The sequence below is a fragment of the Drosophila mojavensis genome, unplaced genomic scaffold, assembly GCF_018153725.1.
Source record: "Drosophila mojavensis isolate 15081-1352.22 unplaced genomic scaffold, ASM1815372v1 contig_277, whole genome shotgun sequence".
NCBI classification, from domain to species: domain Eukaryota; kingdom Metazoa; phylum Arthropoda; class Insecta; order Diptera; family Drosophilidae; genus Drosophila; species Drosophila mojavensis.
Genome location: NW_025318822.1, coordinates 1,974,432 through 1,999,601, shown reverse-complemented (window position 1 = coordinate 1,999,601; position 25,170 = coordinate 1,974,432). Strand labels below are relative to the sequence as shown.

General features: G+C 41.3%; 12 protein-coding genes across 16 annotated transcripts; 7 read left to right on the top strand and 5 right to left on the bottom strand.

The window, feature by feature from the left end:
- The first annotated feature begins 4,665 nt into the window (after positions 1-4,665).
- LOC6574103 lies at positions 4,666-6,406 on the top strand. The gene is made up of 3 exons (XM_044008333.1): positions 4,666-5,528; positions 5,818-6,033; positions 6,088-6,406. The coding sequence occupies exons 1-3, from the start codon at positions 4,666-4,668 to the stop codon at positions 6,347-6,349; spliced, it is 1,341 nt and encodes a 446-aa protein (XP_043864268.1). The 3' UTR covers positions 6,350-6,406.
- A 1,201-nt stretch (positions 6,407-7,607) lies between these two features.
- On the top strand, positions 7,608-9,212 carry LOC6574102. The gene is made up of 4 exons (XM_002000124.4): positions 7,608-7,922; positions 8,001-8,520; positions 8,572-8,883; positions 8,960-9,212. The coding sequence occupies exons 1-4, from the start codon at positions 7,625-7,627 to the stop codon at positions 9,210-9,212; spliced, it is 1,383 nt and encodes a 460-aa protein (XP_002000160.2). The 5' UTR covers positions 7,608-7,624.
- Positions 9,213-9,246: 34 nt separating this feature from the next.
- Positions 9,247-10,433, bottom strand: LOC6574101. The gene is made up of 3 exons (XM_002000123.2): positions 9,645-10,433; positions 9,446-9,556; positions 9,247-9,385 (listed from the first exon to the last, which is right to left on the bottom strand). The coding sequence occupies exons 1-3, from the start codon at positions 10,424-10,426 to the stop codon at positions 9,247-9,249; spliced, it is 1,032 nt and encodes a 343-aa protein (XP_002000159.1). The 5' UTR covers positions 10,427-10,433.
- Positions 10,434-11,313: 880 nt separating this feature from the next.
- Positions 11,314-12,367, bottom strand: LOC6574100. Its single transcript, XM_002000122.1, has 3 exons — positions 11,691-12,367; positions 11,528-11,638; positions 11,314-11,470 (listed from the first exon to the last, which is right to left on the bottom strand). The coding sequence occupies exons 1-3, from the start codon at positions 12,365-12,367 to the stop codon at positions 11,314-11,316; spliced, it is 945 nt and encodes a 314-aa protein (XP_002000158.1).
- A 205-nt stretch (positions 12,368-12,572) lies between these two features.
- Positions 12,573-13,402, top strand: LOC6574099. The gene is made up of 3 exons (XM_002000121.3): positions 12,573-12,700; positions 12,762-13,162; positions 13,225-13,402. Exons 1-3 carry the CDS (start codon positions 12,605-12,607, stop codon positions 13,388-13,390), a joined length of 663 nt encoding a protein of 220 aa, XP_002000157.1. The 5' UTR covers positions 12,573-12,604; the 3' UTR covers positions 13,391-13,402.
- A 93-nt stretch (positions 13,403-13,495) lies between these two features.
- On the top strand, positions 13,496-14,188 carry LOC6574098. Its single transcript, XM_002000120.1, has 2 exons — positions 13,496-13,971; positions 14,032-14,188. Exons 1-2 carry the CDS (start codon positions 13,496-13,498, stop codon positions 14,186-14,188), a joined length of 633 nt encoding a protein of 210 aa, XP_002000156.1.
- Positions 14,189-15,475: 1,287 nt separating this feature from the next.
- On the bottom strand, positions 15,476-16,474 carry LOC6574097. Its single transcript, XM_032733724.2, has 3 exons — positions 16,389-16,474; positions 15,727-16,330; positions 15,476-15,655 (listed from the first exon to the last, which is right to left on the bottom strand). Exons 2-3 carry the CDS (start codon positions 16,230-16,232, stop codon positions 15,499-15,501), a joined length of 663 nt encoding a protein of 220 aa, XP_032589615.2. The 5' UTR covers positions 16,233-16,330; positions 16,389-16,474; the 3' UTR covers positions 15,476-15,498.
- A 400-nt stretch (positions 16,475-16,874) lies between these two features.
- On the bottom strand, positions 16,875-19,590 carry LOC6574095. Of its 4 annotated transcripts, none has more exons than XR_004364911.2 (3): positions 18,693-19,590; positions 17,387-17,994; positions 16,875-17,334 (listed from the first exon to the last, which is right to left on the bottom strand). XR_004364911.2 is itself a non-coding variant. In XM_002000117.4 (2 exons), exon 1 carries the CDS (start codon positions 19,431-19,433, stop codon positions 18,723-18,725), a length of 711 nt encoding a protein of 236 aa, XP_002000153.1. In that variant the 5' UTR covers positions 19,434-19,590; the 3' UTR covers positions 17,355-17,994; positions 18,693-18,722. The 4 variants fall into 4 exon arrangements, 2 of the variants coding, with proteins under 2 accessions (XP_002000153.1, XP_032589614.1); XR_004364912.2 differs by having other exon boundaries at positions 17,420-17,994; XM_002000117.4 differs by lacking the exon at positions 16,875-17,334 and having other exon boundaries at positions 17,355-17,994.
- On the top strand, positions 17,153-18,195 carry LOC6574096. Its single transcript, XM_032728156.1, has 4 exons — positions 17,153-17,359; positions 17,422-17,660; positions 17,722-17,835; positions 17,893-18,195. Exons 1-4 carry the CDS (start codon positions 17,153-17,155, stop codon positions 18,032-18,034), a joined length of 702 nt encoding a protein of 233 aa, XP_032584047.1. The 3' UTR covers positions 18,035-18,195.
- LOC6574094 lies at positions 19,267-20,843 on the bottom strand. The gene is made up of 4 exons (XM_002000116.4): positions 20,278-20,843; positions 20,017-20,217; positions 19,840-19,956; positions 19,267-19,788 (listed from the first exon to the last, which is right to left on the bottom strand). Exons 1-4 carry the CDS (start codon positions 20,703-20,705, stop codon positions 19,647-19,649), a joined length of 888 nt encoding a protein of 295 aa, XP_002000152.2. The 5' UTR covers positions 20,706-20,843; the 3' UTR covers positions 19,267-19,646.
- Positions 20,844-21,391: 548 nt separating this feature from the next.
- LOC6574093 lies at positions 21,392-22,282 on the top strand. The gene has a single exon (XM_002000115.4). The coding sequence runs from the start codon at positions 21,561-21,563 to the stop codon at positions 22,134-22,136; it is 576 nt and encodes a 191-aa protein (XP_002000151.1). The 5' UTR covers positions 21,392-21,560; the 3' UTR covers positions 22,137-22,282.
- Positions 22,283-22,371: 89 nt separating this feature from the next.
- Positions 22,372-25,079, top strand: LOC6574092 (tRNA modification GTPase GTPBP3, mitochondrial). 2 transcript variants are annotated; one of them, XR_006356970.1, is made up of 3 exons: positions 22,372-23,667; positions 23,728-24,854; positions 24,950-25,079. XR_006356970.1 is itself a non-coding variant. In XM_044008376.1 (2 exons), the coding sequence occupies exons 1-2, from the start codon at positions 23,170-23,172 to the stop codon at positions 24,712-24,714; spliced, it is 1,485 nt and encodes a 494-aa protein (XP_043864311.1). In that variant the 5' UTR covers positions 22,372-23,169; the 3' UTR covers positions 24,715-24,860. The 2 variants fall into 2 exon arrangements, 1 of the variants encoding a protein (XP_043864311.1); XM_044008376.1 differs by lacking the exon at positions 24,950-25,079 and having other exon boundaries at positions 23,728-24,860.
- The last annotated feature ends 91 nt before the right edge of the window (positions 25,080-25,170 follow it).

Genomic DNA, 25,170 nt, shown 5'->3' with positions numbered 1-25,170 from the left:
TATTTTTGCATTAAAGTCAGCTCTATTTGCTCTTCCAGCATCGCTTGGCGTTAATTATAAAATGCTTGACAGAGATTCAGCACTGGTTCGTTCTCTAAATTAGTTCAAGGATTAGTGTAATAAAACTAACATGCTAACGATTCACTCAGCCCTTTTGTTGATGTTGTGGGGGTGGTTTGGGTTAGGCTGGGCGCTGCAGGCATTTGTCTGGGGGCATGTCGCAATTTCCCAATTAGCTACTCATTGAGATAAATTTCTTATGCAAATGATGACAAGGCCAAGCAGCAGCAGCAGAAACTGTGACAATTTTTAAGGCAAGCACTGAAGTAGCATCGACGACCTAGTCAGCACATCTCTCGCCTGGGACCTGGCCGGGGACCTTAGCAACCTGCGAACAGCGACGGAGACAATGCCCAGGCAGAGTGACATTGAGTGACTCGCACCACGCCTCTGGCTCACTCTCTCTAATTAGCTGCTGACGTTTGCCTGCTGCCAACAGCCTAAGAAAAACAACAACACAGAACACAGAACGGCATCCGAATTTGACATAATTAAAATGCTGGCGACTGACACAAACAGCGAAATTAAATGCAAGTCAACTTTTCAGTCCCAATCTATATCCCAGAGTACAATTGAGTCGTACTCTCAGCTACTCGAGCGAGGTCGCTCTCTATAATCATACAAATAATGTAATACGAAATTATTTGATTTCTCTCTGAACGCTAATCCGTTCTGTCAACTGTGCCATATTTCGTTACTTCTCGAAATTATTCTGAATTACCGTTACGATACTTTAAACTGGTTCAACTCAGTTCATTGAACGCACAGCCCACAGAACGGCCGCCAGCTCACGCCTAGGTGTTAATCTGTAATGCTCTCAGGTTTAATCAGGTTCATTGGACTTGAAAATGGAGCTGCCAATTGACGTCGCATGCTTTTCAAATAGTTCCGCAATGCGAAAGCCGTGATTTAAGCCAGATTTTTCCACAGTGCCGCCGCATGCGTTTGTCTATATTCTCTTTCATGGCAGCTCGAGATTGTTCTATGAAGAACACAATAAATAAAATGAAAAGGAATAAATAATTAAAATACGAATAAAAGACAGTTTTCAAATACAAATTACATTAGTTTCCTAATATATACAAAATAGGTTTTACAATGCAATTAAAAAATAGACCTTAATATGAAATAATTTATTTACATATATTTATTGGCAATATATAATTATTTTATAAAAATTTTATCAGGTATGCCCCATAGAATATTCTCTTCAAAAATTATTTTATTTAGTTAATTTAATACAAATCTTTTATAAATATATTACAATGCATATTTGTTTTGATTTTTCATACACTCCCAAAAGATAAGAGAATAATACTACAATTACAATGTAATAAGTTTACTGAATTATAATTAAAATTTTATTAAGTGCACATATATGATATTTGTGTTTATTTACTTGTCGCACTTTAAGCAGTTCACTGCACCAAAATGCACACAGCAATTTTAATTAATTAATTTAACTATGGTTGTGCACTGAAATACAGATTAGAAAGTTTGTTGCCGAAAATTTCAAAATTTGAATTTTCTTATCAGCGCATGAATTGCGCTTGAGAGAACACAGAGAACTTTGTTGGTACAATACAAATGTCCACACACACACATACAAACACACACACACAGAGACCGAGTCACAGCTGACACTCGACATGTAAATTGCTCATACGCAACGTGGGCAGCACCCGGTTCAACAAGCAGCAGTAACAACAACAACAACAACAACAACAACAGCAACAACAATAGCAATAGCAACAGCAGCAATAACAACGATTGAAATGGCGCTTATTAAAGTTAGACTTGTACTTTTGGGAGGCTGTCTAGCTCTAGGTGTGGCACGTGGCATGTGGCATACAAAAGTTGCTGCAACAAAAATTAAACATTGCTTTTGTACGGCGCATGCGATAATTGGGAACAATACAAGAAACAAGTTGGAAATTGGAAATGAGTGGGACGCGTTTGCCTGCAGCACTGCAACTCTACACATGCATACATATATATATGTATATGTACATATATTTGTATGTATTTGTAGGAGCCCCTCTTAATAGCTACCCCCGGCCCATTGCAATGGCCTGAGCAGAACCCACTTCTCTACACATGTAGTAGACGTTTGTTTGCCGGCGACATTCACGTCTCGCTGCGCTTTTTGCATGCAGCCGCTGCCTGCGGGCATTAAGTGTGATTTTATGCGATTTGCACCGCGGAAAGCCTCTGTCCGCGCCCCAATGCCAAGCGAAAGAACCACAGCATTCAACCACCGCCCCCCTCTTCCGCTCCCCCAGCTCATTGCTAACACCAGTCCCATTGCTAATTTACATTTGACAAATGTTTTGCATGCTACGAAAATTTTTGCGACTGCTGCAACGACTGTGTTGGCAAGTGCAACTGCTGTTCGTTAGGTACCCAGCGTCGAGCAACTAATACAATCATTTCCCTCCCCCCTCCCCCTCTCTCTCTCTCACGCGCTCTCTCTCTCTCTCTCTCTGTCTGTCTCTGTTCGTACACAGACTCACCCAACGACTGGCACCCGCAGTATGCGCAATGTGTTTTGTTTGGTGCATTTGTTTTCATTTGGTTACAATGCTGACATTGTTTACAGTTCAACTTGGTAAAAATTAGCAAAAATCTCACATGAGCAACCAAAAAGAGGAGCAAGCTAAAAAACACACAAAAGCCAGCTGGAAATTTGCTTTAATTTAAATTTATGTTGGTCTCTGTTCAGCGTGTTTGCTATACGAGCTGAGAGGGGGAAACATGCAAGTGCGATAATTGCTGAGGGGTTGCAATTTAAACGGAGGTGTTGATTGTATGTAAAAGTCTCTCTCTCTCTGTGTGTGTGTGTGTGGAGGGGGTGTGTGAAACCAAATGAGGGAATGGAAATTATAGCTCGCAGAGCGCTTCAATTTGCGTGGATAAACTAAAGGTTTAATACTCAAGAAATCTGCAAAATTTTATTATTTATTTATTTATTTTTTTTTTCTTAGTTTACAAATACTTTTAAGAACTCCTAACAAAAACTAAAATAAAATATAAATAATACAAAAACTTTTTGAAATAAAATCTAAAAGTTTTAGCATTTTCTAATTTGAATTTTTGGTTCAGTTACCTGCATTAAAAAATTATATATGAATATCCCAAATTTCATTTATGATATAAATTGCACATTTACATTTGTTCAGAAAACTTTTTAGTAGAAAATATGATGAATATACGGTGTTGTTTATTTGTGGTTATTGTACTCAAGTTGTTTCAGATGCATGGAAGATGCAATAATGCAAAATTTAATGTTGCTCAATAAATGCATTTTGTATATAAGTTGCCTCAAAGCCACACTGACTGTTTTTGTATTTGCAAAGTTCGTTCAAAATGTATCGACCATTTGTCAACGCTGTGGTATATGTTAAAACTATCTGAACCGTGTGCCCAGGGGCATTGGAACCATTATCGAATGGTTGGAGGCCGACAGTTCGCACCTTTAAAAGCCTCTGTAAGCGACAATAAAACGAGTTAACGACACTCAATTGGGTGCTAATTGTACAATTAAACGGTGCTGACCATCTGACCAGCCGAACCGGCAGTCGAAGAGCCAACCGAATGCCGGACGCCATGTCCGTAGTATCAGTTCAGCTCTGACAGCTAATGGCATCAATATTGAAAAGGAAAAATAGGCGAATGAAAATTTCGTTCCCGCAGCGGCTCGCCTCTCTAATCGTAATTATCTGCATCATAAATTTCTGCGCAAATTGCCCTTGAGGCATTGAAAATGGACGCGTTTTAATTGTGGACACGAAGCCAGCCACGAAGTTCTGCAGCATTTTTAGCTGCTGAAAACTGCATTAATTTAACGCATGATTGGCATTGCCACCAAATGGAACTGTCGCATCGAAGCCAAAGTGAAATTATGCAAATTTGAAGTGAGTGTGTGTGTGTGCGAGCGTGTACATATGTGTGCTTGTTAATACAATGGCAAGCCCCAATAATTGACAGCTTAATTGTCCACAACTTTGAACGGCGACGATTCAACGGTTCAATTACACAAAGCAAAAAAAAGTTCAAATAAATTAAAAACAATTGAAAGAATTACATTTTTATGCTAACTCATATAAAAGTATATAAATTTACCAACTAAATATGCAAGATTTAAGCTATATCAAGTTATATTTATATCAAAGTTAAATTGCTTGAATAAAATAGTGCAATTAAAATTTTTAAATATTCTAATTTAATGTTAAATATTTACATAGAAAATAAACTATTAATTAAATAAAATATTTGAAAATTTTTATTAATTACTCACATAAAAACATTAGTTTTAAAAGTATTAAAATTCTTGAGTGATTAAATTTTTTGTATTTCCTAATTTTAATTACTGAGCATTGCTAAATTCACAGCAAAATACCTCAGTAAATACAGCTATCTAAATCTATGTATAGTATGAACAAATAAGTAATAATTATATTTATATATTTATGTAATAGTATGTAGTATTATAATTATATAAAATATATTATTAATTATAGCATATATACTAAGCTCCCGACAGTATTGAATTTATTTCTAGAAAAATAATCCCCAGCTGAGCTTTATTTAAAACTAATCTAGAGCATGGCTAGAAGCATCATAATTTTATTTGGCTGTGCATTGTTGGTTGCATTGGTGCTCCTGCTGAGCCAGAGTAAAAAGCTTTTGAGCAGTAGAACTAATGAATCAAATGAATTAGCGATATCGACCACCAATTACACACATGCAGCTGGTGGCGAGAGCGGCTTCTTTGAGGATACCTCGCATTCATCGCGTCAGCAGCTTTTGTTGCTGCACCGTCAGAAGCGATATCTGCTGTTTCCCGAGGGCAGCTCTTTCCAGCTGGTCTTTGATTTAATCATACCCATTATAGACTACACCAATTTCGCTATTCTGGGCATCACATGCGCCGTGGCCTGGGAGCTGCCCAGCAAGCCGCCCAGCGAGCTGCTGGAGAACCTGCGCACCCGCCTCAACGATGGCACACTGGGCACAGTGCGACGCAACGACAGCGTCCAGCAGGAGACGGTCGCCATGGCGGAGACCAGTAATATTCGATCCGCCATTAATTGGCAGGCTATGTACGCGCCACCAACATCGGCGTCTGCAGCTGCAGCGTCCACATATGCCTCCAATGTCCACAACTATCCGTACTATACGGCGAATGTGCGGGGCGGCGCGGGCACTTCCGCTTATGCAAATTCGCCTAATGGACAACAGCATGCAGGGAGGCCGACTAATTGGCATGCGCGACAGTCAATACCAAAGTGGCGACAGTGGGCAGCTGACTCCACCACCCGCCCGCTACGTGGCAGCGCCGACCGCTGGTCAGACAATTGGTGGCAGCGCAACAAAGACAGGGTGCAGCAAAATTGGCGCAGAAAGCAGCAACAGTGGAGCTCCTATGAGCAGCCAACGTGGAGTACCTATGAGCAGCCAATGCAAAGGTATTTATGCAGACGACAGTCTAAACAAACAGTCTAAGTTTATCTTATTAAAATTGAACAAAAGAATATAAGGGCAGAAACTAGTTTTTTTTTTTCCTTATAAAATGTAAATATATTATAAATTTGTGTATTTTAATAAAAACAAATGATTTGATTTTAGTTTCTACAGCTACTTTCTAGAAGACCTACAAACCGAATAATTATTTCGAATTTATTTAGGTTCTTCCATCCACAGTTTAATAATCTCTTTATACAGTAACATTTCAAATAAATTTGTATTATTTAACAGACAAGGCTACAGCAACAGCTACGAACAGCGTCCACGTCAGGTGTTACACCGACCACCTGAGCACCACATATATCCCGTATTCGGCAGACGGCGGCGGCGACGTCGAGATGTTCCAGATCAACTGGCAAAGGATGACATTGTTGAGCGCCTGCACTTGCAGCAGCATTTGAGCTCGCGGAGACTTCTCTTTGGCAAGATCGAACGACTGTATAGAACGTGAGTGTGCGACACACACAGCTATGACCCACTGTACTAAGTCCCATCCCACAGGCGACAGCTTAATGGGACAGCATGCATTCAGAGAGCACTTTGCGAATCGGCCCAACGTCTGGGACAGACGATGACAGCTTCAGCTGAGCCCCAGAGCTTTATTATGGAGCTGGTGTCTGCCATCTTTCAATTGCCGAGCGACAATGAAGCCGCTGAAGTGCTGCTGCGGCACATCCCCCCGCATTATGTAGAAGCGCATCAGCAGCAAGGAAACTGTCGGCAAATTTATTCCGACTGCACGCACACATTTTGGTTGCAATAAAGAGCGGAATGTCCCTAATATCAACATACGTTGCCATACTTATTTATTTTATTAAACAATCAAATGATAAATGTACAAAGTCTCCAAGTTGTTCCTTATAAAATGCCTCTCATGAAGACGATTATAATTTGATAATTATTACATTATCTACATATCGAAAATACTTTCCTATCCTATCGAAAATACTTTCCTATCAACCTAATCAGATTTTACGACTACTTTCCCCTTTGTGTTTGTCTTCTCTAAATTGGCCAAACTAGAACAAGATTGAGTTAGTTACAGTCCAAATAGTATTAATGGCTGCTTAGCTTTATGCCCTAGCTTAAGAACCTGCCAGTTCTGACCAGAAGAAGTTGGTCGCGTGACAAAGTAATTTGAACCTTCAAATAGACCAATGAGCATACGAAGCAAACACAACTAGAAAGACAAACTGATTCTTAGAACGAAGCAGAACGTGAAAAAAATGCATTTTAAGTACCAGAACGGAATAAAACCGACTTGTGAGTTACCCTGTAAATACAACTACTTCCACTACTAATTGTACTACCACTACTACTACTACTAATTGTACTACCACTACTACTACTACTAATTGTACTACCACTACTACTACTACTAATTGTACTACCACTACTACTACTACTACCAATACTACTACTACTACGAATACTACTACTACTACTACTACTACTACTACTGCTACTACTGCTACTGCTACATCTACAATTTCTACTACTACTTTTACGACTACTACTAATTTATATATAGATATTAATTGGTGCTTCTAAATTATAGATTATATATTAATAGAAAGATTAATAAGCTCTAACATCTTTTATTCTTATTCTTATTCTTGTTCTTATTATGTCTAGCAGATTATTTCCTAGTTTGTTATTATATCAAGATATCTAGGTACTCGATAAATCGAAATATAACTTCACCAATATACATTTTTTCCCTCTTGAGAAACTAGTTATACCCCACCACGCCCTATCTTCTGTGGATAAAGCCACAGACGAAAAGTGTGAAAACTAATAAGAACTAAAAGACAAAGTAACACTCCAATGTTAGACCAACGATGTACAGACAAACTTGAAAGTTCTCAATTGCCACTAGATGAGGCATTGGAGGGGCAACTGACTGCAATTAACAGCCCAACCGAGAGCTAGGCACATCTCTATGTCAGTGCCTTTGGAACAGGTTGGCTGGCGCAGCATTTTGTAACTTTGCCTGCCAGTTAGCGTATGAACAACGCGTTAGCCGCAAGTGCAGGAAATGTGTATCAACAACAGAGCAAGGTTTGGGCGCCCAGCTGCACCTTTGCTACTACCAATTGTGCTGCTGTTGGCCAGCTTAGGTGTTTGCCAGGGCGATGTAATGAAAGCCGGCGAGGGCATCACCTTGCCAGCGACTGGACCACTACAGAATGTGGAGAATGCAGGCAGCTCCGATTTGGGGAAACTCATCGAGGCGAAACTGAACGAATCAGCCAGTCGAACAATGCAAACACAAGAGCTACTCTCGAGGAAGCGACGTTACTTGGTATTTCCGGAGGGCAGTTCCTTTCAAATGGGTAAGTCTTTGCCGTTTTCATTGCCCCCAAACGATGTAATTTACGTGCTTCATTTGTTTCGTTCCGTTCCGTCCGCAGTGTTCGATGAAATCATCTGTATGGTGGACTACACGAACTATCTAGTGCTGGGTATAACCGTTGCGTTGGCCTGGGAATTGCCCAGCAAGCCGCCCAGTGAAGCCATTGAGGATATATTGAACAAGCTCGAAGATGGCACAATAGATGTTAGTCGCAACGATACTGTGTCCAACATAACCTACGTGGATGATGCCCAAAAGGACGCAAAGCAAACCAATAACAATAACAACAACGCTGAGTACAAGCCCAACTACATCAACTTGTCGAATGGGGCAGCTGGAAGTAGCAGCGGTCATAATTCCTACTATAGCAGCTCACCTGTGTTTCGAACACCCATGCATCCCACCTATCGGTACTCGGACAGCTTTTACCGACGGCCCTCAGAGCCGGCCAGACGTAAGGACAATCACTACTACTACAGCCGTCCGGTGAGCAGCATGCGCAATCCCTTCCAGAGCTTCTCCCAGCCCTTCAGCCGGGCACCGACCACACGCTATCCGTACTGGGCTCTGGCATCACAGTAAGTTAACACATACAAATTCAGCACTCTCTGTTAATCCCTTGTTGAAAGTCTCAAGAATACGCTGCGCCATCGGAATAGCTACTATAGTGCTGCTAATGGTCAGCGCCAGCGAAATGGCTATTATCAACCGGCTGAGTCCGCACATAAACCCAAGTCGCAGCCACAACGTCATCACCAAATCTATCCGGTTTATGGCAAACGCAGCCTGCCAGACGCAGCTAATCCGCACCATCGTCACCGACGCAGTGGAGTTGCCAGCGTAGCCGACTCTGAACTAACGCGAATGGAAAACATTCAGATCAAATATCATCGCAACAGCCGGCAGACCTTATACGGGAGGATTGAAAAATATCTGGATAAGTAAGCGAGAGATGATAAACATAGTGTTGAAAGCAATACAATATGAGTTCACCCTAAATATTTCCCTAATCTTCAGACGTGGTCACAACGGACATGAGTGCGTGTTGCGTACTCTCTGTGAGACTGGTCAGAAGGCCCATGAGAAGGAGCCCGGCAGCTTTGTCGGCGAACTGCTACGCGCAGTATTCACCATTCCTGAGGCATTGGACCACGAGCCCGTGGCCTACCGGGACTCTCGCTATGACAAGGCCCACGCTCATGACGGCGACTGCGCGGCTCTCTATCCCAAGTGCAAGCTGTCCCTCTGGGAAGCACCCTTTGTCCAATAAAGTGCATACAAATTTTGCTTCAGTTTTGTTTTATTCACTGACCCCATTTGGCGTCTAGAAGCCAGCCCAATAGATTTAATTTACAGCCATCCTTAAAGTGCTTGTCACAATCCTCTGCATTCATGCGCATAATGCGACTATAGTCATCCTCCACGCCCGATATTGTGGGCAGTCTAAATGGAAATAGAGTTATATGTGAGCTAAATTAGACATATTCTCAATCATTCACTCACGTAAAGATCACGCGAACTATGTCCTGTAGCATGGAATACCCAGGTGGCAGAAGCAAACGCTTGCTATCGCAGATCGCGCGCAGTACACAGGCCTTGGCTTCGATACCCAGGCTGAAAGTTAATAGATATTACAGTATCGAATAAGCACTACTCATCTGCCTCCTCCCTCTCTCGCTATATCTCTCGTTCTCTCACTTACTGCTTGCCAAAGGCTCCAAAAATGTCAAACAGCTGCCGCCGATCGCGATGTCCCTGATAATGCTGCCAATCCCTGACGTGCTCCAAATCGGGATAGTTAATAGGCTTATAGGACGTCATATCCGGATCATATGGGTCCTCATCGGCTGAATCCGGTTCCTCTTGCAGCTCCGATTCAGCCGATCTGTACCAACGTTTGCCATAGTTGCTCCAAGCCGGCGATTGTGTCGTCCACTTACTCCACTTACCCGGCTGGCCATATTTCTCATACGGCCTTGCTGGTGTCCAATTTTTATAATATTCTCCGTACTTAGACCACTGCTTCCATTTGGCTGGATCAGCATAGCTCGGCCTTTGGGGCCTGTGGTCAATGCGTTGATGTAGCCTTACTGGGGTCGGTTTCTTGATAGGCGTTGCCTTAAATCTCCAGTCCGTACCAGCGATCCACACATAGGTTGGCTCTGTGCTTGTTTTTGGCACAGGCGTTGTTGTCGTTCGCGGCCGGAAACGCTTTGGATAGAGATCCACTCGACTCGTTGGCACTGGAAAGTACACCGCCTCCTCAAGGTTCATGCCTACTCCGCTCGGAAAGCGAGAGAGCAGCCCTGCGCTTATTGAGCAGGTAAATTTCAAATTCGAGCCCGATGAAAACAATACGAAACGTTTTTGACGCGAGAAGACTCGATCGACAACATGATGCAACTCCGTTCTATTGGGCTCGCCCAAGACCAACAGGACAAGTGCCAGCTGCCGGACCAAGTGAATCCAGAGACTGTATCGCATGACTGACCTGCACTGACTGAGACGTAAACGATGGAGAGCCTAAGTATGATGTGGGAAGCAATCAATTTACCTAGAAATTACTATAATCAGCTCTAACTGAGTGTCAATTGTTGAGCAAAGAAGACCAACAATAGATGAGCCCAAATTATTTATTGACATTCCAAAGTCGCCAGAAACCCTCAAGATATTAGATAAACATAATAGCAAAGTGGAACTTGCTATGAAAATTATAAATAAAGTTGTCACAGATGATTGTTTAGATTAGGCTCTTCTGAGACAGCATATTTATATCGTGTATGTATAATCTTTTATTATTATTTTATTTTATTATATCAAGTATGGCAAAATATTTTTAATTTTCAATGAATATTTATGTTTATATACTTTAATCTTACAAAAAATTAAAAATAATAAAAGATTTCTAACGCAAAAATTCAATCATGCTTATATATCGTCGCATTCCCGCGAAATGATCATATGTTGATTTTTTTGCGAAATTGAGATTTTAATGCAGAACGATTACAAAACGTCTGTCTCACATGCTTGCAAAAAATAATAACTGAATTCGCTCTAGTTTCGGAAAAAAGCTTCCTCTGTAAAATTCCATTTTTCGACCTACGATCATTTCGCGGGAGTGCGACGATATATATAGTTAATTCTTTGAATTCCAAAAATTTGTTTAGAAAATTTTGCAAGTAAGTAAAGAGTGAAGAGCTCAATGGAGTACTCTTTCTAAGCCCCTTTTTAAAGAGTAAATTCATATTCATTTATTTATTTATTTTATTTTATTAATATGTATATTTAGTTTTATTATATTTATTTAAATGATTTCAAACTGTTTGCTATACAAATATTTAATTTTCTTATCAAATATAAAAAAAAACTTCTTAATCAGAAACAGCGTTAATTTTATCCATTCGACCGCTCAATAGCCAAATCAAAAGGCTCATATTGCACTTAGTTTTCAGCTCCCGGGCACAGGCATCGGCGTCCTTTCTCATGATACGTGAGTAATCATCGTCTAGTCCATCTATCCGGGGCATGCTATAGGCAAAAGAATGAATAATCAAATCGAATAGCGACAGCTTTCCTGACACTTACGTGAACACCAAGCGCAGCATATCCTGCAGCATGGAATAGCCTGGTGGCAGCAGGAGACGCTTGGAGTCGCATATGGTGCGCAGTATGCAGGACTTGACATCGAAGCCAAAGCTGAAAAGTTCAGTTTATTATATGGAGTTCAACTGCTTCACTCACTACGCACCGTGCACTGAGTCCACTGAAGTGATCGAAGAGCTGCCGCCGATCGCGATGACCATGGAAATGGGGAGATTCAGCAATTGCTCGTGGAGTAGGTCTACTCCAACGACTTGTCCAGGCAGCTGTCCATTTGGGCGCAGGAGTTGTCCACTTTGCCCACTTACGATTGTTGCTCAGTGTTGCGGCAGAGCTCTGCCACTTTTGAGCCTGCCTTGAGCCATATTTTGCCCAGTGCTGCCAATTGTGAGGATTGGTGTAGCTATCCAGATCGATGCGATGTGTCCTTGACGGCTGTGGCCTGGACCTAAATGCCTGAGCCTTGTAGCGCCAGTCCGTGCCGGATATGTAATCATAGGTCTTTCTGTTGCTTGTCAGGGGATGTGCTGTTATTGGCTTCTTTGACCGTAAACGTTGTGGTAAGAGGTCGTCCGTTTTGCTAGCAAGGGGAAAGTAGACCGCCTCCTCCAGAGCAAATGTAACGCCTTGCGGATAGGCCGAGACCAAACCAGTGCCAAAATTACAAGTAAACTTAAGAAACGAGCCTGGCGGAAAGATTACTGCACGCTTCCTGCGACTGAATACCCGGTCGTAGGTCGATCGCAATCGTGTCTGTCGAGTCCTGCTCTCGCCATGACTCCAATTGATCAGCAGCAAAAGCACAAAGAGCTGTGTGAACAACATTTAAGACCGAACGAGAGAACAGAACGAAATGACTGCAAAGAATCATTTTCATATAGATTAAGTACTAGCTGTGAACAGATTAACTAAATATTTACTCTGTGTTGATTGATGACTTTATTTGTTGTACATCTACGTAAGCGGAAACCAGAGATATCCCAGAGGTTCAATTTTGGGGCAATCATGTGATAGATTCATTCAGTTGAGGTGTATGTCTCAAGCCGAGCAGTTCGTAGAGAGATGAAATTCAATCGGGTGCTATACCAAGTGCTTGGCCTGCTTATTGGCTGCACAGCAACGAGCTGTTTATTGTATCCGGCATCATCTTCACTAGGTGTAAGCAGCTGTGATTGCATTTTCCACAAGACTTCGACTCTAAAAAGTGTCCTTTATTTAGCTCACTTCCTCAGTTTCGGTACCGGTTGCTGAATTCTATCCGGAACGGCGTATACTCGTCGATTGGTGCTTCGCCATTTCCTATAACTTGCCCTCCAACTTGAGCTCCTTCTACAGCATTCCCATTTGGCCAGGCTTCGCCAACTACCACACCAAGCGCGAGGTTCCGCGCACGCAGCAAAATGAACTACAGCTCTATGAGAAATATGGCTACAATGCCTTGGCGCCTATACATCCCAAGGACTTATCAGCTGGGCAGCTGTATAGCAGCATCGAGGATGTCCTAGCTTCCTATGGCTTACACGAAACGTGCCTGCTGCGAACCGTGTGCGAGCTGGCCAGGCATCCCTTTGACGATGAGTATCCGCACATATTGAGCGACATCCTGACATTTGTCTTCAGGTAGGACTTTGACTTTCACATACAGACTAATATAGACTAATAAACCTTTTTTTTTCTGGTAGCCCCTCCCAACATCAGGGATTTCTGGAGAGCGAACATGTGTACAGGCAGGTCTATGAACAGGCTGAACTTGACGGCTTCCTGGGCAAAGACTGCGCCCATATCTATAGGCATTGCAAACACGATATCTTGAAGTCTATTAGCAATGTCGTTTTTCATAATAATTGAAGAAGTAAACAAATGGTGTACACTGTAACGTCAATGCGTTTCATTAGCAACTTCTCTAGGTGCTAGCGACAGTCGTTCTCTTTCTCTCCGTCGCCTCACAACGAAATGGATCTTTCTACGGTGAACTTCATATTCGCACTGCTGGCGACACTGCTCGAATGCCAGGCCAAAATGCCTTTGTTCTTTCCGGCCGCTTCAGTGTATCAGATAACGGCGGCTCTATCAGTTCCGGTCGTGCTACCGCCACGTAAAATATTTTGGGACTGGGGCGTGCAAGTCAACTATGAACTGCCTGGCAATCCGGCGAAGTTTTATGCAGCTCAAATCTGGGAAGATCAGTTTGCGCGTCGTGCTAAGCGGCACCTGCACAATGAGACCCAAAAGTATATGCCGGCCGCTTGGACGAATATGCATCCGAATGATCTGACTGCCGGCGAGCTCTACGAGAGCATCGAGAATATGCTAGTCCGCTATGGTTTCGATGAGACCTGCTTGCTGCGAAGCGTCTGCGAACTGGCTCGACATCCGTTCCATAACAATGAGCAGAACATGTTGACGGCTCTGCTTACCTTCACGCTTACGTATGTAGTCCCTGTGCAGCTGTTTTATAGCTATAACTAACTGAATAAATATTCCCTCAGTCCATCTCTGCATGCGGCCTTTGGACCCAGCGAAACGATATACCGCCAAATCTATGAGAATGCCGAACAGCAGGGATTCATGGGCGCAGACTGCGCCCAACTCTATGCCCAGTGTCCAGTTGACTTCCTAAGCGCCATCAGCAAACTCATTCACTGAAACGAACTCTTAATTTTGAATTTATAAAAACGCTCTCAGATGTCGCCATAATAATAAAATATTACACGCTCTTTAATATTTTTATAGCATTTGTATACACAAAGCTATACAATGGGCTCTTACCACATATGTAATAAAAGTTGGCATAATTAAATATGTGCAAATATGTATATACATATATGTATGTATATGCTTACATAAAAGCGATGTAGACTTGGTTGCCTTCGATTTAATCAAATATTTTTATTTATTATTGGGCTGAGCAGCGGACTTATATTATTCAGATCAAGCTGTATTTTTATTGAAAATGGAAATTCTGTGTATATTCTTAGGCTGTGTTAAGATATAGTATGTAACGGCCAATAAAATATGGCTTGTCCCATAAAGTATACAAATATATTTTGATGATCGAAGTAACAACCACATCGAGCATAGCTCTATGTATACCTAGGTACTCTTATTATATCTATATGTACCTCTTCTCCAATAGCATGTTAAAAACTCTATGAAACCGAATACCACATTTACAACTTTACAAAATTTTAAATCATTCAATTAAATAACGTTTCAGAAATATTTAGAAATAAATAAAAATGAAATACGCTCGAGAGTTTTGTTTAATTAATTAAAATTCTTTTTGATAACATTAAACAAGTAAGAAGCCTCTAATCGAGACTGCTCGACTAGGAGATACCCTGAACCCTATAAGCTGATATTCTAATCATTCTGCACTTCTTTTATGCACACATATGTACAAACACGTGCATCCACACGCACGCAGTGTGGGCAATATTATGAGAATTTACTTATTGATTAATTTCTCTTGTAGTAGCATGATCATATGGTCAAAATGTGTGTACATTCCAAAGCACAAGTCTCTAGTACTTGAAATACGTGTTTAATAAATTGGGAGCTAAGGGGGTGTAGTATTCAAACGGATAAACGTCAAGAATATATATACTTTATGGGGTCTGCGATGATTCCTTCTTTTAACAAAACCATTATACCCTGATTTCCCATTTTCAATGGGCTCAGGACATACAAATTTTAAATGATTCTAACTATTCGAACTATTATTGCTTATCATCAGGTTGCTTATTATCAGTTAAATATATTAACTCTATTTTAACCTGATTACGACAAGCAGCTTTATGCAATTAGGTATTAATTAAAATTGTTGGCTGAGAGACCCTGGAGTTAGGCTAACCGCATAATCCTCTCATCTGTAAATAAGCACTAAGTCCCCATTCTCACATCCACTTGCATTCGTTGATTTAAATAACTTTATGGATTATAGGTTTAGCTTTATTTCATCTAACTAGCTTGGTCATTATGTTCAGCAAATCCAGTTCACATTTGGGATACGCTTTTTGGCAGTCGCCGCCCATGAAGCCCAATTTCTCTGCGCGCTCATAGCGATATCGATATTGCTTCTCGTTGGGCCCAAAGCCATCGTGCTGCGAGGGTCTATGGGATATGAATAAATGATGTTAGTTTATATATATATATATATATACTCCTGGGTGTATTACACTTACGTTAGCACAAAGTTGATAATCTGAACAAACAGATTATGGCTGTAGCCGTGATCATCCGCCATGGGATGCAGGGCCAATTCGCAGACGCTGCGTAGCAGGCAGGATCTGTGGAAGCCGTAGTCCGGTAGAAGGCGCTCTATGCCCGCATATAGCTCGCCGGCAGTGAAGTCCCTTGGATGAATGCCACTCTCAGCGACGAATACCTCGTTGGCTGCACTCGTAAAGTTATACAAATCACGCCTGCGGCGTCGCTCGTACGCATTGGGCCAAATAGTTGGATTGTAGAATGAAACGAGGTCGAAGGGCAGATTGTAGTTCATTTGAAAGCCTAGATCCATAAAAACCCTGCGATTGGGCAAATCAATTGGCACCGACATCGACGTGGTCAGCTGCAGCACCGTGATTGGGGGGAAAAGGAATAGACCACATGTCCCAGTGATGAAGCACAAGCCGGTGCTTATCGAAACGAGGATCGATTTCCAGTTGTGCTGCCTTGGCCGACGCATTTCGATGTGATTGATATGCTTGCCATAGCCCGGAGCGCATGATATATGTGAAGTGGCTTTTGGGTCAATTCGTTTATTTGGGTCTTCAATTAACCAAACTGTTAATGAGTAAAACATTTGTTATGCGTGCGTACAAATTAGAACGGTAAAACCAACCGAAACTGGGACGTAGTCCTCTCTATGTGTCTATGCCCAAGAGCTCTCAGACGATAAACAATAAAAGCGTGCCGCATATTTCTCAGTTAAATTCGAAATTGTGCACACCGAACTGTTACTACACTGAAATTACAGATATATAAGAAAGCCTGATTTAAAAAATTTTTTAACCATATATAAAAAAATAAACCATATTTAAAAAAAAAAAAAAAAAAAAAACAGGCGTTGAAATTGTCCACTACAGTCTAGTTTGTAATGCACAGCTTTTACATTTTCTATTTAGTCTTCTCTCATTTTATTTATATTAATTGTTATTCATCTCATTTGAACCACAGAAGGTCTTCTATCTCTTTCGTCATTATTTTCTTTTATTTATTTTTAGTAATTAAGCAATTGCACTAATTAAACAAAAATAATAATAAAACCAAAAACAAAATGAAGATAATAACAAATTATGAAAATTAAAAAAATAATAATAAATATATATATAGTATATAGTATGTATATATTCTCTGTAGTTAATCCTAATCAAGAATACCATATACCATATGCCAGAGGGCTTAATAAAATCGTGGTACTCGAAACTGGCATTCCCTAATGGGCTCAGGGTATTAAACAAAGCTTCATGTCTTTTCTTAATTTCTCAGCTCAGCTGTAAATTTTTTAAATAAATAAATGTTGCGTGTCTTCTGGTCTCGTCTGCACAATTGCTTCGCTTGGTATACCGAACGCATTAGTAAGCCAAACGGCCAAATGACAACAAGATGAGTCTAAGCCAAGAGCAGAGAATTCTCAGCGTGCTGCTGCTGCTGGCTATTGGTGGACTCGCAGCTGCGCATACGAGTAGCTTCGAGCCAGGCTTTGGCTCTGATCTCACGTCTGGGTCCGCAAATCTGAGTCAAATAAGTCCGAGCGCAAAACTAAGTCGAGCCAAGCGTGTTGCCATCTACAATGGCCAGGGTGTAGTTAAGGTATGAAATTATTGCAATTCAATTTACTTAAATATTGAATGTTAATTGATCGATGTTTACAGTTCGTTGTCAGTATTGCGCATCCTGTGAAGCAGGTGGAAAAGGAGCAGTCGTTCTGGTTCTTTTACAACTTGCAAAGCCAGTACATTCCCACCACAGTACCCATCTTTTGGTGGAGCTTTTGGAACACCACAACCTTTGTCTCCACAGCCCGTCAACTGCGCAAGAACATGCAGGCCACTCTGCATCGGGATGATACGCGCAGCTGGGTCTACGATGTCATTGAGACCGGCATGGCAGCGTAAGTGTTACCGAGCTGAGTTCTTCAATGCCTCATAATCATGGCTGAATTTCAATTTCAGGCTGGATGGCAGTGAGCGTGGCGCCAATTGCTTGCTGCGCAGCATCTGCGAGATCTCTCAATTGCCCTTTGAGAATAGCAACATATTCAGTGAGATCGCCAACGCAATACTTATGTGAGTGACTGAAAGTTTTAGATTCGTTCCGATACCCCATATCATCTATCTTTGCAGACCCACGGCAGATAATGTTGCTGAAAAGTATATTAATGCCAGAGATGCGGGTCGCGCCGGTGCCGATTGCCACAAGACTTACAAGGACTGCAGTCGAAAAACCTGGAATTGGTTAACGAACTTTAATAAACTAAATTTCTGAGACAAATATTGAAATAAACTATAACAATTGAAAACAGATCTAATGACGACCTCAAACTTAGCTAGTTTTAATATCAATAAATTTATATAAAATCGACGGAGTGACACTGTGATAATCACATCTGTGTTATCACAGAGCTGTTTCTATCAGTCCTAGTCTGATTTTTTACAGCCTCATTGAATCTATAATTTAGATAACAAAACAAGTAGAAATTCATTTAATTAACTTTAATCAAGATAACTTTCATCGTTTTCGGTTGCGAGAGAGTTTAGTCTCAATGTAATTAAAATTATACATATATAGTCATACGAATTAGAAGTTCTTAAGAATGAGGGCACATATAAACCAAACTTTTCAGTTCGCCATGATTCATGCTCTATAAGAAATGCCTTCAATGTAATAATAATTTTTATATATGTATATCTAAATATATATATAAATAAATAAATGTTGACAAGAATAGCTTCCCCGTTGGGCAGTCAATTAAAATATATTTTCGACTTAGTCAAAATTTTAATAATGTACCATGTATATTGATTTTGATTAGATAATGCGCTAACGGCAAGACTAGGCGATTGCTGTGAGCGTCGAACCGGGAAATTATCACAAATTTTAACTATTAGCTATTAACACAATTCAATCTGACTATTCGATTTACCAGGCTTGCAGCAGTATGGGAGCTCGCCCTCTATCTGGCCGTCTTCCTCAAGCTGCGACGTCTCCACTCAGCCCATGCCTCGCAGAGCATCGGCTTCTGCCAACAAATGCACTCGCTCAGCGGCAGTGCACCAGGCTTGATCCGCGTGCACTCGGAGAAAGCCGGATATGGCGTCAATGGCTTGCTGCAGTTGAGAGGACGCCTGACTTTCACGCAATCTGGCGGAATGCGGCCGGATCTGTGGCAGCGACGCTTGAAGCGTGGGCAGTCCAGGGGGAATTTATCGCAGGTGGCGGGCTGTGGGCATGCGGTCTTCGGTTTGGGGGTGGTGCGACGACGCAGCGGAGCCGCCTTGACGTCTTTGAAGCAGCATATCTTCTTCGGCTTTATCGCAACGGGCGGGCATGCGACCCAGGTTTGCCAATACTTGCGATTCGCCTTATCAGACTCAACGTAGTATATATCATCGAATCGTGGATTGAATGGACAGTGTGACTCGTCCTCGTCACAAAATGGATTTAGCCATATGGATGGCTCCTTGGGCTGCTTTTTTTCGTTTACCTTCGGTTTTTTCCTTAGCATATTTTCCGGATCACCGCAGGGAGAAGGTTTCGGTTTTTTAATCTTAGCTCCATCGCACTTTCCACTCTTCTTTGACTTCATGCGTAGAGCAGGCAGAATGGGCAACTTTGCCAAATTACGTAAAGCTGAGCGATTCCATAATGAGTGAAGGGGTAGCATTTTTAATTTCAAAAACAATTTTTGTAAATTTGTGAAACAGTTCAAACCTATTAAAAAATTACAAAATTTTGATATAATTTTAAAAAAAGAAAAGGAAAATTTCGAAAATAACCGAAACGGAGAACTGTTTTCTAGTTTTACAATTTACACACTGAACCCCAGCCCAAATTATTTTCTCTATTTCGGTTTTAGATGCCTTCCTGATTCCAATGCCTACTCAGTCTTTCGACTAGCGTTCGAATTCATTGTGAGGAAGTCAAGCACTCTATATGGACAGGAAACCGCATAGAAACGGGCGCAGTCCCGAACATTCACTCGATGCTGATACTTATCTTCAGCGACATCTTCCGGCAAACTGAAAAGAACTGAATAGAATGCAAATATCATCTTGTCGTAGCCCACCTACGTTAAAATGATGCGTAAGAGATCCTCCATTAGTAATCCACTGCCATGCTGCTCATTAAATCTGGCCCGAAGCTCGCACATTGATCGCTCTATGCAGGATCTTATATCTAATCGAAAGCTGAAATGAATCACATTTGGCTATACAGTTGTAGGGCTCCGAAAATATATATTTTCTTACTAATTTCCCATTGTCTCGAATTGGTCAAAGATTTCTCGTCTCTCTCTGTAATCACGATTTAGTTTCCACCTGGGCACATCCGCCCAAGATTTGTATACCTCATTCTCCAAATTTCCCCGTTGATGTCGTTGCCAAGGCGCTTCATTCAATTGCCAAGGCCTTTTATAGAAATATTCCTTGTGTGTTTCAGATTTCACATAGCTGCATATATGTATATTTCATTGAATCTAACCAATCAACTGAGAGTCAGCATGAAATTACTTGGCATAGTGTTCTGGTTGGTAAGGGCCTCTATAGAATGAATGGGGCTTACGATGAACATTGCTGTATCGTGTGCCATTGCGCCTATAATCGTTCCAATTCCAGTCCCAGCGATGCATCGGCTTTGCGCCTGTTGATTTGTCATGATCGAGGAGTATGTTTGGTCGCCAGCCATCCACAGTATCCGGCAGACTTACATACATATCGAACTCTACGCTGTATTGTAATCCACTGGGTCGTCCGCCCACGATTATTTTGGTCATCGCTGCCGTTATCAACACTGTGGAGCCTTTGGGAAAGACGACAGCTCGAGCGCGTCGTGAAAGTAAGCCACTCGGACGACCAAGCCACTCTGTCTGATTTCCGATAGTCGCCTCCACATCATATCCAATTATTATGACAACTAGAATAACTAGCATACAGCTCATACTGAAGCACACAACATGCAAATCCAAACTGCGCAAATGTCCCACTCCAGTTGACCATTTGACTTCGCACTAGAGAAGAGTAAACTTTGGCGTTGTAAGAAACCCAAAGACACGACCAATAAAGGTGTTTCCCATATGTGTGATGTGTGCTGAACCCAAACCTTGTAATTCTCACCTATATTTCACAGAGAGTGGTGAATCTTGCAGATTTAATTGTGAATTGTAAGCTAAATCTTTCATAAAGCCATTAACCCAATTGTGAATGTTATTATATAAATAAATAAATACAAAAATGTTAATGAAATAAAGAAAATCAATAACAAAATAGAAAAATAAAAAAAAGGTATATGAACCAAAATCATAATAATAAAAATATAATATATAAATAAAATAATAATAAAAAAAAATTAGTAATGATAAATAATAATAATAATAATGGTAATATTAAAAATAACAATAACAAATCATATTACATAAGGATATAAAATTATTCTATACTATAAATACTAGTAATTTACATGATTCCTATCAAAAGATAGCTCAATATGGTGCCATCTCCAATTGCAAACTATCACAGGTGCGCTAATTGTCTTGGCTGGGCAGACAGGTGCCAGACACCAGCTTACAAGTTTTTGTATTAGTAAGCTATGAGGTACAAATATAACAGTATCAAGTTATCCATGCCATGGAATTTGTTTTGGTAGTCGATAAATTCTCAGATTCGTTTTGGGATCAGTTACATTTATAGTTGCTTTATAGACAGTAAGATTTTCGGCATTTTCGCACGGCGTAATAAAAAATAAATAAATCCAAAATAAATTAATTCATTGGTATTAGCCTGAGATAATCAACAGAATGGTGAACTTTAATAACGGTACAAAAATAATGGTAAATCGGTGCATTGAGCTGCTCAATGCAAAAATAGCCCATGCCCAGACCCGACACATTGCCAAACGTGTACCGGTTAATCGTATCAGACCCCGAAAGATGGACGCCAAGACAATTTTTCGGGAACGTCAGAAAGCAGAGGATTATGAAGCTAGTAAACGTCTTTCCATGTGGGAGCAGAACAAGAGCCAGAAACAAAACATGTCAGAGAGCTTGCGTATGGACCATTCACATTATAAGCATTGTGGATTGATGGAACGTACCTACGACTGTACCTGGGCCGATTTCCCAGAAGATGTCAAGCCCAAGACACGTAAATCAGTGCAATCGCCAGAGGAAATCCAATCCCCTCGTCGTGAGTCTGGTAATCGTCCAGACACAGCAAAGCCCTGGGATACTGAAGCCGAGGACATCATTAAGCAATGGGAGAACGACAATGATATGCCCAATCGTACTAGATTTGCCAAAGCAACGACTTTAAGCCGCCCGATTTTGGCCAAACCCGTTAAAACTAAACTGCCCAGAAAGAAAATGTTCTTGTAATTTTGAACCATTTTCTTGAGAACGTTTTTTTTTTTTTTTTTTTTATAGTAGAGTGTAATCATTAAATTGAATAGTGTGTCATCTATACAAATAAATAAAGTTATACGTGATTGGTGATAGAAGCCAATTTTCAGTGTTCAGTGTCATTAATATATGTTTTTATATACGTTTTGGAATGAACTCCTAACCGACATCGCATTTTGATTTGATTATTTTGGTATATCACATGAATGAAATTGTATATAAATAAACAAAGCAGGCATCTAAAAAATCATACTTAAAATTATATTTATATATCACTATTCGTCATATTCTAAATTTGTAAAGCCGTTGTGTATGCAAAATTAAGAGTAATACATGAGGAAGTTGTCGGGGTTTCGCTAAATAATAACAACGATGCTGGGAGTAATTACCAAACAAATTCTAGTTATGTCTATACGCTGCCTGGCCACCCGCAAGGACGGCATGCTTCGTAAAGGACCTAGGCTGCCTAGGCTACCGATTAAAGGACCAAGGGATTTCGATTACTGGCGTGGCTTGAAGCGAAAACCAAAAAAGCCAAAAGATAAAATTACAAAAGTTAATAGATTTAAACATCGTAAACCGGAAATTCGCAAGCCAAAGGAGAAAAGAGAAATGCCAACAGAAGAAGACGAAGAAGCAGCAAAAAAATCAACGTGAATTTAATAAAATCCATTAATTCGGAAACTAAATACATTTGAATAAAATGCAATGTACATGACAGCTCTAACCTAAATGTGCCCAATTAATCGATATTTTATTTGAAAACTCAATCTGCCTCTTGTCTACTTGTTGGATTTTTAATAATCAAAATGGATGCTCTTTGGATTCACCTGGTCAAGGCGCTCCTGAAGAACATCCAGCTTTCGGAGTAAACTGCAATACATCTGGCAACTCTACGCACAGCTGGGCTGTAAATGTACTCATACTCGATGCCGCAAAAGTACTGTTTGCAAAAAGCATCTGGCTTTGTCTTCAGCTTTGTTTATTCGTTCGCTGGTATTTGCCTGGCATGGCGCTGTTGAGGAGCGTTTCGAATGGCTTTTCGGCTGTATTCCGGCGCTTTGCCAGCTCGAGTGGCTGCACCATTTACAGCCTCAGTTCGGGGCACGTCAAGTGCGGCGTCTCCGTCATCCGTGTGTCTGGGCCACAAACAAAGCAGGCGCTGCGCGCTGTTGTGAACAACAGCGAATACGAGCCGAAGCAGCGGCTGGCATATCTGAAATCATTTTATCATCCCACCAGCAAAGAGATCATCGACAGGGGTCTGCTATTGTGGTTTCCCGGTCCAGCCTCCTTCACGGGCGAAGATGCTTGTGAGTTTCAAGTGCACGGCTCGCTTGCCGTCATTTCGGCTATGCTCGATGCCCTGGGCCAATTACCGGGTCTACGGCCCGCACAGCCGGGTGAATTTACAAAGCGAGCGTTTTTCGGAGGCAAGCTGGACTTGACCGAAGTGGAGGGCCTATCCGATTTGATACACGCCGAAACTGAGGCACAGCGCAAACAGGTAAATAAATGAATATACTGTAAATGGTATGCAATTTTCATTAAAAACAACTCTTTTTAGGCTTTGCTACAAAGCACCGGCACCCTGGGCCGCCTCTATGATAACTGGCGCAAGCGTCTTATTCGCTGTGCCGCACATTTGGAGGCGTACATTGACTTCGCCGAGGATGAGCAAATAGAAGGCGGCGTAGTATTGAAGTTGACCAAGGAACTAAAAGCCGTGCAACGCGAGATACGCGCTCATCTGAATGACCAGCGGCAGGGCGAGCTGCTGCGAGACGGTGTACGCACTGTCATTATCGGAGCTCCAAATGTAGGCAAGAGCAGCCTGTTAAATCTGCTCTGCCAGCGTGCAGTGTCCATTGTGACCGATCAGGCGGGCACCACACGAGATATAATAGAGACAACGCACAGCTTTGGCGGCTATCCCGTTGTCTTTGCGGATACGGCAGGACTTCGTAAGCACACAACGGACGCAATTGAGATGGAGGGCATGGCCCGAGCAAGGCAATGTCTCGCCCAGTCTGACCTTATATTGCTGCTGACGGATGCGAAAGCTCTGCGAGATGTGGACAGCAATGAATCCCTAAATGGCCGTATCGACAGCTATTTGCAGGAGCTGGACATACCAAAGGAGCTGTGCAGGGGCAAACGCTTGCAGCTGGTGGCAAACAAAACGGATACGCTATCTGCCGAAGAGATTGACCATCTCAGGAAACTAAAGGATGTGCTGTGCATATCTTGCCACAAGCAAGACAACTTGCCGGAGTTTCTGGGCTCCTTAGAGCAGCTGCTGCAACAACTATGTGGAACACCGCAGGCGGAACATCCACGCATCACGCACAGCCGCTATCGACAGCAACTGGAGCGCTGCATCGAACACATCGAGATATTCCTAAGAGATTACAAGCCCGATGTCTTCCCTGACATGGCCATAGCAGCACAGCAGCTGCGTAAATCGGTGCGCTGTATCGAACGCATCACTGGACATGTCAGCTGCGAAGACATACTCGATGTTATCTTCAAAGACTTTTGCATTGGAAAATAGTTCATATGCCTAATCATTAAGTACAAAGATTGTATAGACTACAAACAAAGTGAATTGATTACCAATGCACTATCACTACCATAAGCCATTAATCTTAACTTGTATATTTAAGCAGTCCAATAATATAATATTTTTGAAAGGTAAAACAATTCAAATTATATTGAAAGTATTTACAACTAAGATTAAAATAAATTAATGAGATAACACACATATTTTTATTACATTTTATTTCTAGAAAGAGATATCAAATAGAATACCCCTATTTAGAGCAGTCTTTCAAAATTTGAATTCGATAAGGAATTGTAGCAAAAAATACTATCGATAGACCGATTGCTCAAGTGTCCACTTACATCACTAGAAAATATGAAAAACATTGGCTGAAATTATAGAAACAACGTGCAAATTGGCGTTTTGGACAGACAGTTATTCCATTAGGACCGTGTGTACGTTGTGCGG